Source organism: Humulus lupulus, chromosome 6 (genome assembly GCF_963169125.1).
Source record: "Humulus lupulus chromosome 6, drHumLupu1.1, whole genome shotgun sequence".
Lineage (NCBI taxonomy): Eukaryota > Viridiplantae > Streptophyta > Magnoliopsida > Rosales > Cannabaceae > Humulus > Humulus lupulus.
This window is the reverse complement of record NC_084798.1, coordinates 193,441,094-193,452,621: the sequence shown is the minus strand read 5'-3', so window position 1 is coordinate 193,452,621 and position 11,528 is coordinate 193,441,094. Positions and strand designations below refer to the sequence as shown.

At 34.3% G+C, this 11,528-nt stretch overlaps 1 protein-coding gene and 1 non-coding gene across 2 annotated transcripts; one reads left to right on the top strand and one right to left on the bottom strand.

The window, feature by feature from the left end:
* Positions 1–2,056: 2,056 nt before the first annotated feature.
* Positions 2,057–4,948, top strand: LOC133785804 (disease resistance protein RPM1-like). The gene is made up of 2 exons (XM_062225018.1): positions 2,057–3,728; positions 4,083–4,948. The coding sequence occupies exons 1-2, from the start codon at positions 2,057–2,059 to the stop codon at positions 4,946–4,948; spliced, it is 2,538 nt and encodes an 845-aa protein (XP_062081002.1).
* A 6,218-nt stretch (positions 4,949–11,166) lies between these two features.
* Positions 11,167–11,273, bottom strand: LOC133787532 (small nucleolar RNA R71). Its single transcript, XR_009872549.1, has one exon. It is a non-coding gene; the product is annotated as a small nucleolar RNA R71 (small nucleolar RNA).
* Positions 11,274–11,528: the final 255 nt, after the last annotated feature.

Here is an 11,528-nt window from a genome sequence, read left to right as displayed (position 1 = left end):
TTTGAATGGAAAATGTGTTTGCGGAGAGGCGATTATCAAGTTTTATACTCAAGACATGGAGAGGAAGCAACTACACCCTGATCATCAGATTACCTTCGACGTAAGCACTCGAGAATGATCCAACAACCAAATTCAAAAAGCACGGATCGTGTTCATTGGCCTTGGGAAATGACGTCTTAGGTATGGAGAAAAAAGACGCCTAGAGTACGAAGTGGATGTTTTGAGTAGTGTAATCAACCTCTCATTAATTGCATGGATTGATGGGACCAACAATAGGGAGTCAACACGTGGCACAAACTTTTCAGAAAAGTCAGAGGTAGACCAAACGTCAACTCCCAAAGACCTTGTTGAATTACTCCCCGATCAAAGTCTCCACTGTCCAAGGCTGAGTGAAGACTTGGGGGAAAATATTGTCCGTGTTTTGACCATATGACACGTGACAATTAAGAGTAATTAGCGACAGGCCATGGAGTCCTCTGGATGCGATTTTATTGGCGTATTTCAAATTCAACCGAGACAAGAGTGCCTCCACGTGAGTTTATGTCTCGAGGACCTCTCTCAGATGAGGGTGTCTCCCAATGAGACCACGTTCCAAGCCGGCCTCTGAGGTGTGGATAATCGTGTGAGCTCATGACCCGAGGTCTTACCTCAAGGAGAGAATGTCTCCAAGTGATGTTACACCCTGAGGGGCCCTTCTAACTTGGCCTTTCTCCAAGTTAGGATTCTGGTCCTCGGGCCCAGGAGTAGTGCCAGGTATCAATCTACTGCAGGTATGAATCTTGAGAGGATCGTCTGACAACTTTTGGCAATCCTCGATTAATGTCGAGTTCGTACACTCGACAATCGACATTTCCCACAGTGCCGCCTGACACGAGCAAATGTGCGCCACACCCTGAAGGATGTAGATATGTTCCCCATAAAGTTGGTGTGTGGATTTCTACAATGGGCCCCGTAGGATCTGCGTGGGCCATAGTTTTTATTGTAACACAACCCTTTGTGTATTAAGTTGACATTAATACCTAATATTAATGGGAGATGATTAGCATTAATGACTCAGCCTCTATAAATAGGGATAGGGTATCTCTTTGTAAAATGTTGGAATTTTAGAGAGAAAGAGCTTGGTACTAAGAGGAATATAAACGCTGCCTGAGGCTATTTTAGAGATTGCCCTAACAAGCTTTCAATCTCCTTCATACCAAAGATTCATGGACTGAGGCTATTTTATAGCCTGAACCACGTAAAATTGTTGTGTTTTTATTTGTTTATTTCTTTAATCTCTCTCATCTTTAGGTTGATAGCGAAAAAAGTCAATAGTATGTTTTGAATTAGTTACATATCATGATTTTAGTCTTTTATTTATTCATTTCTCGTTAATTAATGGAATGATAATATATTATTTCAAAGTTAAAACTAATAATTAATAAGTACATTTTCTAGTTTATTACTATTAATATGATGTATATTTATTAATTGAAGAGATAAACATTCGAAGTACCTCCAGCCAAAACAGCAAGACTGTCATGCTGTACTCTTTGACCATTAATTGACTGTCAACACATGCATCCATGATCATGTGAATATAGCTAAGACTTTATCTTGAAACATTATTTTAAAGAAATCAATAAGAGTATCAATTTCAATGTTATATCGTGAAGCACACTGCCCAAAACCACCAATGCATATAAATATATAGAAAGATAGATATAGATATGTACACAGGTAAACAAATGTGCAACCACATGATGATTCTTTTCTTTCGTTTTATATTTAATGTACATGCACCTTACACTTTTTATAGTTTTTATTGTAGTTGTTCACATTGGTACGTACGTATTGGTGTTTTACTTTACAATTTACTCCTAAGTATTATATAAGCTTTGTGTGCAGATCATGACAGCTACTGTCACGGCTATAAAAGAGGCATACACAGTGATGTGAATTTTGGTGGTTTCTGCTTCAGAATATATAGATTAGATAATATGTTATGTTTAAGATTACACTACACATATTGTAACTAACTCATCTTATTTGTTTGCTTCAAACAAAGCAAGAGCAAATGGCCGAGAGCTTTCTGACTCCTGTTATCGAGAGCTTGGTTAAGCTGCTAACTAACGAAGTAAACTTGTTAAAGGGAGTCCATAAAGAAGTCGAAAGCCTGAAAAGAGAGCTAGAGATCATCCAATCTTTTCTCAAAGATGCAAAGACAAGAATAGATAGAGGAGATGAGTTGAGTGAAGCTGTTAAAACTTGGATGAAACAACTAAAAGAAGAAGCAGAGCGTGTAGAGGATATCATCGACGAATACCGGCATCATGTCGCACAAGGCACTACTCACAAGCGTGGATTCATTGCTTTCTTCTTCAGAATAGGCCACCAAATCAAAGCTTTGAAGTCTCGTTATCCTGTAGCTTCTCATATTCACAGCATTAAGGAATCTCTACGTACAATCAAAGATATAGGTCAAGGATATGGGTTGAGTCAATCCCTGGCATTGCAAGGTTCAAGCAGTGATACCTCCATACAAGTTCATCATGACCCCCGATTGGTTTCTAATTTTATTGAAGAAGATGAGTACGTGGATGTTCCAATCATTCAGGAGGAATTAAACACAAGTTTGACTACTCAAGGGGTGTCTACGCGTATGGTAATTTCAATTGTTGGCCAAGGTGGAGTTGGTAAAACGACTCTTGTCAAGAAATTATATGATGAAGTGAAACAATGTTTTGATTGTCATGTTTGGATAACTGTGTCTCAGTTGTACGATATGGAGAAGATACTAAAGATCATGGTGAAACAGATGTGCCCTATAGCTGATTCTACTACTGAGAGAGAACGTGATTTGATTCAGCTCATTACTCTTCTCAGGCAAAGTTTGCTGACAAAAAGGTACGTGGTCGTTTTTGATGATGTTTGGGATAGAGATTTTTGGGAAATTATGAAACATGCTTTTCCTAGTAATAACAACTTAGCTGGTAGAATAATTATCACAACACGTAATGTTGCAATAGCTTCTGATTGTAATGAAACGCCGTATGATCTTATTCAAGAGATACAAACGTGGTCTCAAGATATGTCATGGGAGTTATTTTGCAAAAAGACTTTTCAGTACGACCAGTTTGGGAGTCATTGTCCAGATGAGTTGAGGGAATTATCACATGCAATTGTTAGCAAATGTCAAGGCTTACCGCTTACCATTGGGGCAATAGCTGGTATTTTATCAAGAAAAATGAAGGTTAGATATGAATGGGAAAGAGTTCTTAATGATCTAAATTCTGAGTTCAAGATAGATAATAATCACGAGCACACAAGAATTTCAAAGATTTTGTATCTTAGTTATAGCGATTTGCCTGACCACCTAAAATCGTGCTTCTTATATTTTTCCATTTTTCCTCAAGATTGTTCGATTCGTTTTGAAAGACTATGTTGGTTATGGATTGCTGAAGGATTTGTAAGATCGTGGGAAAATAAGACACTGGAGGAAGTAGCTGAAGAGTACTTAAATGAGCTCATCAAAAGAAACTTGGTTTTGTATGAAGAGCTTAATGGGCTAGATAGACTTTGCAAAGTTCATGACTTGATGCATGAGTTCATCCAGTCAAGGGCAAATGATTTGTGCTTTAATCAATTTATAGACCATGAAAAGAAGTCAATGAATGGAGGAACAACACGACGCTTATCAATCTATGGCAGCATGAATCATGTTATGAAAGCTATCAAACAGTCGACAAGTACTACTCGTTCTATATTTCTTTTTAACTTCAAGGAACATGAGTCGATCAGTGCGTCTTCCTTGGCTACTTTGTTTCAAAATTCTAAGCTTTTGAAGGTGCTTGATTTTTAGAATGCTCCTCTTCATGGTTATGAAAATTCTTTTCTTGATTACCTCCCGAAGGAAGTGGGAAATCTTTTCCACTTGAGGTACTTGAGTTTGCAAAATACAAAAGTCAAAGTGATTCCCAAGTCTATAGGAAAGCTACATAATCTACAAACTTTAAATCTTGGGAATACACTAGTAGAGACACTACCAAGATCCATAGGTGACCTTCATGAACTACAAACTTTGAATATTGTCCATACCTTAGTTCAAGAGCTACCAATTGAGATCAATAAGCTTTGTAATCTTCGACACATTTTTGCTAGGTTCATAGACCAGACAAAGATTAGTGATGTTTTTGGTGCTGTCCATGGAGTAAAGATGCAACAAGGTTTTGGATGTTTAGAGAATCTAGAGACACTACGGCACATGAAATTGCACCCTAGTGATGATATTGCTAATGTCACTAAAGAGATAGAGAAACTAAGAAAGTTGAAGTCTTTGGGTGTAACAAACTTGACCACGCCAACTGCGAGGGCTATTTGCGAATCGACATTACTGAAGTTGAACCAGCTTGAACATTTGGATCTAACAACAGCTATTGAACATGATGAATTAGTCCTAGACATAGGATTACATTCATCTTCAGCGCTACCATTTCCTTTGTTGTCTAAACTTCGCTTAGTCGGCGGCCTAAGGAAGTTCCCTCCATGGATTTCGAAGCTTTGGAATTTAGAGACTTTGTATTTAGGTTTCTCAAAGTTGGATGATGATCCACTTGAATACCTGAAAGAGTTACCAAATCTTACAACTCTTCGACTAAACCAGGCATACAATGGACAACAACTACACTTTGAAGATGGTTTTTTTCGTAAGCTTAAGGAGCTTTGGTTGAGTGACTTGAAAAGGCTGAAGGTGGTGAAGATAGACAAGGGAACATTGCCCCTTCTTAAGATACTTGACCTTGTTTCTTGTCCACTGCTTGAGGAGGTTCCTTCTGGTGTCCAGCACCTAAAAAACCTCAAACACTTTACAATCTCGGCCATGCCAGGGGAATTTGTGGCTGGAATAATGCAACAAAATGGAGGCATTGATTATCCAAAAATTCACCATGTACCAACAGTCCGTATTTAATTACACTAGCTGAGAAAAACAGTGTGGAGATCATATAATAATGTCAAGAAATATTACTATACCAACTTGTTTTGCTCTTTCAATTCTATTTTTCCATTTTCTTTAACTGTTATCACCTTTATTAATAGTCTTTAACTTCGGTTTTGTAGGCTAATAGATTTTGGTTCTCACTAAAATAGGAACCGAAGTCTATCCATACGAAGTTAAAACCTTACAAAAACTGAAGTTAAAAATTAAGAATAGACTTCGATTATTACAAAAAAATCGAAGTCTGTTCATAGTCTTTAACTTCAGTTCTTATATAATAACTGAAGTGAAATGGTTTCAGCATGAATATTTAAACTCTTTAACGTCGATTATTACATAAAAACCAAAGTTAAAGGGTAACCTTAGACTTCGATTTTTATGTAATAACCGAAGTTAAATGGTTATTTTTAAAAAATATATTATTTTGGTTTTGTAATAACCAAATTATATATTAGGGCCACTCTTAATGGTTACTACTCATAGATGGTTACTTTAATATTAATCATTGGATTAAGATTAGTCCATTTTTATCATTTTTAATTAATATTTCTAAAAATAAATTTTGACTTTTTCAAACTTTTGGAAGGGCTACTTGATGACATGACGATCACATATTTATTAATTAAAAATAAAAGAAAAATCTTATTTAATAAACATTCTCCATTCCTTCTTCATTCTTGATTAATTAATTTTATCCATTCCAAGAGAAAAAAAATCATTTTGGAATTAATGAGAATAATTAATGTGACCATTATCTTTCCAACTAATGTGTATTGCCTAATTAATCTAAAAAATTCAAAATTATTGATTTTATATATTTTATTTATTTTCATCATCATTATAATCATTTCTTATCAAAAACTTGTTTAGCGATTTATGGTAACCATCCATGAGTAATAATCATTGAGAAGTCTTCCATATATACATATATATATTTTTTTTATTATTATCGAATTATATATATATATTTGTGTTATATTATATAACCAAAATTTTATTTTAGATTTAATATTTAGAAATAAATAAATTTTTTTTTACTTTGCTAACATTACTATGATTTAATTTATCATTTGCATAAATAAAATTCATCAAGTTTGTAATCTTATAAAAACACTCATATACTAAACATTCATTCTTTTGTCTAAAAAAAGACATAGTATTCATACAAATTCACCTAATTATAAGTAGATATAAAACGAAATTCACCTAAATATAAAAGTGGTCAATCTTGCTACCCATTCATGTTGTATTGGGAGGATGTCATTGATTTCATTGTACACATTTTTCCCATCAAACTGTAAAATTGAAAAATAAAAATTAATGAGCACACTAATTATTTTATAGTTTATCTTAAGCCAAAATAAATTATAAAAATATAAACAAACCTACTTTATTTTTTAGGACGCCCACCGCATTTGCTGCCCTTACAAGATCCAGAATGTATTTTAATACATAGAAACCACATTCATGACTCTTTGGTTGTTTTAGGCACTGAATATTGAAGATCTTTGTAAACTTCCCAAGCATGGAATTTGAAGAAGCATTTTCGTATGAACTATATTAAGAAATCAAATATGTAAAAAATTCAATAATTTAAACTTAAAAATTTAAGAAACATAATTTTAAAAATAAAATTTGCTTCATCATCCATGCATCAATTTGTGGAGGTTGTTCATGTACATTTAATGGGTCCATAAATACGACCTTTCCTTGTGGCATAGCGATCACTGGCATCCAATGTTTACTAAAATAATAATTAAGTTAAATTAATTAAATGATTATATGAAAAGAGTAGTTAAAGTAGTTTTAGGTAGTTCTTACCTCACGTTCCAAGGAATAAAGTACATCTGTCATGGTTTATCCATTGTCATCAATCAATTGGTCATAATTTAAGTTGTACGCTACACATCTTGTGCATTGTTAGTACTAAGAAGCTCAGTATCAAAAAACTTGAAATAAACACATGTATTTTCGTAAAGGCTCTCCCAAATGCATCTGTAAAAATTTCTCAAGTATTAAATATTTTTAAAAAAATTTGGCAGAGTTTCCTATGTAAATAGGACTACTCAAATCTGTTAACATTCAATTTACAGCTAAAATATTCCACAATTCACAGAAGAGATAAGCAGAATAATGTCAAGTTTATTTTAAATTAAAGATTAAGTGGAAGTTGAAGGGATACCTCATGCGAAAAAGCATGGTTGAGCCTCCAATAATATCCAAAGTTGCTACTTGCTCTACTTCTTCTGAAGTGAAGATAGACTTGCGACTCATAAATGATTGGTCAACAGGAATTACTACGACTCATGTTGTTCCTTTAATTGAAGAGTATTCCTTCACAATAAATCTAAGACTAATGTGGATGCGATTCATTATATGCGCATTGAATTGTTGGGGTTCTATTTCTGCTTCTCCTACATTGATATGAGATCCAGCTTATGACAAATGTGGACTAGGTATGGATTTTCATTTCGTCTTGGACGCACTTCTTGACATTGCAGGGTTCATTTGTAGGGGACCCTGTATAATTGATGGGAATTGTACTCTTAAAGCAATTGTAGTTCACAATGGTTTTAATGAAATAAATGAGTGAATTGAATTATTTTATATATGTAGCTTATGTACTATATTATTGTAATGCCCTAATTTCTCATAAATTATTGAGAACACAGTGTTGGATCATAATCATAAATATTTCTCTTTTATTGAATAAAAACTTGAAAATAAATATATGGATCAATAGTTTTACAAAAAATAAAATAATTGTCTTTAAAATGAGCAACATCTAAATAAAACTTTAAAAGAAAACATTCTTTAATAAAAATAAATAAATAGGCCCGCTTGATCTTCCTCGACTATATGGTCCCCACGAGTACATCATGAAGCTCCTAGGTCCCACTCGCCACCGGCCTTTCTATCGTCAATTTTCTGCAACATGATCATCAGGGGTGAGCTTCTAAGCCCAGTAAGGAAAATACAAACAAGAGTTAGTCATATAATCATTTAATCAACATATCCTAAATTACACAAGAGTCATAACAAAAACTTATTTATACTAATCATATCACATCACAAAAAAACATAGGTCATATCATAGCCTAAGTCATAATCATAAATCATAATATAAGTCATAATCATAAATCATAAATCATAATCTAAGTCATAATCATAGTCATAAATCATAGGTCATAAGTCATAATCGTGACTATAGGTCATATATCATAATAACAAATAAGATATAATAAAAAGATAAGTGCTTATACAGGAGGTGGCAGTTAAGCCCCGGACAAAAGTCTGTCATACATCATTGGACACCTTAGGTCCAGACACACTTACCCATTTATTGTACCTGAAATGTTAGGTCATAAAAAAACATATCCTAGATCATAAACTAAACTATCTAATTTTCCTTACCAAAAACCAGATATTGGAGACAAGAGCGGGATTGTAAACTCCTAAAACCAAGCATAAAGAAACCATAAGTCCTCTAGAGAAAGAAGATGAGTAGAAGATCTAAACCACCAAGATAGTAACTAACCGAAGACCTTAAGTTTCAAGAAACTCAAACGCCTAACCATAAGCCATAATAACAAGTTAGGTTTTGAAATAAGAGGAAAGAATAAGAAGAATGGAAATGGACTAAACCTGAAGATTAACGGTACCTTAGATAGCTTAAAGCTTCGATCTATACGTCAAACACCAAAATCACACAAAAGCTTACTTCCCAAGTGTTTATAAAATCTTTAGATTTGAAAGCTTTAACCCCAAAACCATAGTGTTTCTCTCTGGAACGAACTTAGCAGCTTGAAGGCTCTGAAATGTGCTTGAATGATGAAGAGAATGGTTGAGTGAAAGGTCCTATTTGTAGAGTTCAAGGAGTGAAACTAACTCCCATTTCAATGAATAAATAAATAAATAATAGTTGAATAAATTTGAATTATTTGTTCAACAGAAGCCCAGAACTCGGTCAAAAATGTTCAGGAACGAGTCAAAGTTATTGAGGGTTGTTTCTAGTTCAGGATTTTACGAAAATTCAAAAATGGCTATGATAACTCTTGAATAAAGAGTTATTTCATGTTCTTTTGAACTTATAATTGTGGAAAAATCGTGGGTGATGTTAGTTTATTTTTAGCTTTTGTTGCTAACTTTGGTGTTTTTATGATCTTAATTAAGTTTAATTATTTTTGTAGTTTTTAATAGCTAATGGGTTAAAGGTAGTAGTTTCATGGATAAATATTTGCATAAGGAATGAACTAGCATGTGAAGTTATTTTAATTGAATTTTTGATGGCTGAATTATCAGGTTTGCTCCAGCAAAACAGATTTTGCTGAAGCATTTTGATCAGGCAGTTTTTGGGCACATGGAACACGTGGAAAGTCAATGGGTGAGCTAGAATATTGGCTGAGGTGGCAAGGGTAGAAAGAATCAGTCAACATATGGGAGAAAAGGACAAAAGAGAAAAGAGGAACTTGCGTTTTTAGAGGAGGAATGGAAATATTAGACTTTTGGGGGGTTAGGAAACCTAGAATGGACTTAAGGAGGCATCAGCTGAAATAGGAAAGCAGCAGCCATTTTTGGAAGGAAAAACCAGCAAAGAAGAGAGAAAGAAACCCAGAAATCAGTAAGGAAGAAGGAGGACGAAAAAGAGAGCTTAAGCATCAATTGGATTTGTTCCTTCTTCCCTTTCTACACTTCATTTTTATATTTTCTGAGTTGATTTCTAAATCTGAATATTATGGGCTGTTTTGATTGTGGATTAATTCTTATTAACTCAGCCATGAACTAATTTTTAGGTGGCTTGAATTGTTGATGAGCCTTATGTTATAGTCTAGCAATTTCTTGCACTTTATTTTAGTAAAATCCCTCTTGTTCATTCAAGTGTGCTTATATTAATTTCTTGTTGTTGTTTGGCCAGAAATGGCAAGATATTTAATTATGTTTAATGCTGGAAAGATTAAATGTAATGGGAAGAACTTGGATAACACAAGTCATAATCTAGGTTAGGTTATGTTAGTAAGTAACATAGGGATGTGTTATTTGCCTTGTGTAACCTTTGAGAATTAAACTTTGAATTGCATTCTTAAATCTAATTTTGCATAGGAATATGTTTAATTAGGTAGAATAATTAATGTCATAAAATTTGGAAAAGTTTTATGAGTGTTTAAATGAATTCTTGTTAACTTGGGAGTGTTGCTAGAATATTGCTGTCCCAATCTATCCGCAATTTGTTCGGGATGATTAATATAGGGGAATTCAATAATTCAAGTCCATTTTGCAATTCATATATTTCTCTCAATTTTCTTGTTCAGTTCAGTTTTTAATTTCAGTATTTCCATCTTTTTAATATTTTGTTTAGCCTAAAAACAACTCATTTGATTTTTAGTACTTATAAGTTGTTTAGTAATTGTTTGCTTATTTTTCTATTTTGCAATCCCTGTGGAGATGATTTACTTATCATTATATTACTTATGTGATTACGTGCACTTGCGTATTTAAAATCAAATATTAAATTTATCACAACTAGTTTTTGGCGCCGTTGCTGGGGATTGGAATTAGAAATTTTTGTAATATCAATTACTAGCAATTTTTTTTCTTTGTTGAGCTGACTTTGTTTGCTTGCTCTTGTGTTTTCTCAGGTGATTTACTATATGAACGAGCAAGAAGACATTGAACTAGCTCCTATTGACCCTGAGATTTAAAGAACAATTAGAAGACGACTAAAGGAACAACGGGCTCAAAATCGCCTTAATATGGCTGAAGAGGTTCAAGGAGTTGAGGGTGCTAATAATGTCATTAACACAATTGCTATGGCTGATGATAGAGAGAGAGCCATAAGGGAGTATGCTGCCCCCATGTTTAATGAGCTCAATTCGGGCATTGTTAGGCCTGAAAGTCAAGCACCCCAATTCGAGTTAAAGCCTGTTATGTTCCAAATGTTGCAAATAGTGGGTCAATTTAGTGGGCTGCCTACTGAGGATCCTCATCTTCATCTTCATTCATTTTTGGAGGTGAGCGATTCTTTCAAGTTACAAGAAGTGAGTGACGAGGCCCTAAGGTTGAAATTATTCCCTTTCTCTTTGAGGGATTGAGCTAGAGCTTGGCTCAACACCTTACCTCCCGACTCGGTGACTACATGGAATGAGTTGGGTGAAAAATTCTTGATGAAGTACTTCCCTCCTACCAAAAATGCCAAGTTTCGCAATGAAATTATGTCATTTCAGCAGCTAGAAGATGAATCATTCTGTGAAGCTTGGGAGAGATTCAAGGAGTTATTGAGGAAATGCCCACACCATGGGATTCTGCATTGTATACAAATGGAAACTTTCTACAATGGGCTCAATTCTTCCACTCGTATGGTGTTAGATGCTTCAGCTAATGGGGCTATTCTCTCTAAGTCCTACAATGAAGCCTATGAGATTTTGGAGAGGATAGCTAGCAGCAATTATCAATGGTCCAATGTTAGAGCCTCAACAAGTCGAAAAGTGGCAGGTATACTTGAAGTAGATGCATTGACATCTTTGACCGCTCAAGTTTCTTCAATGACTAACCTTCT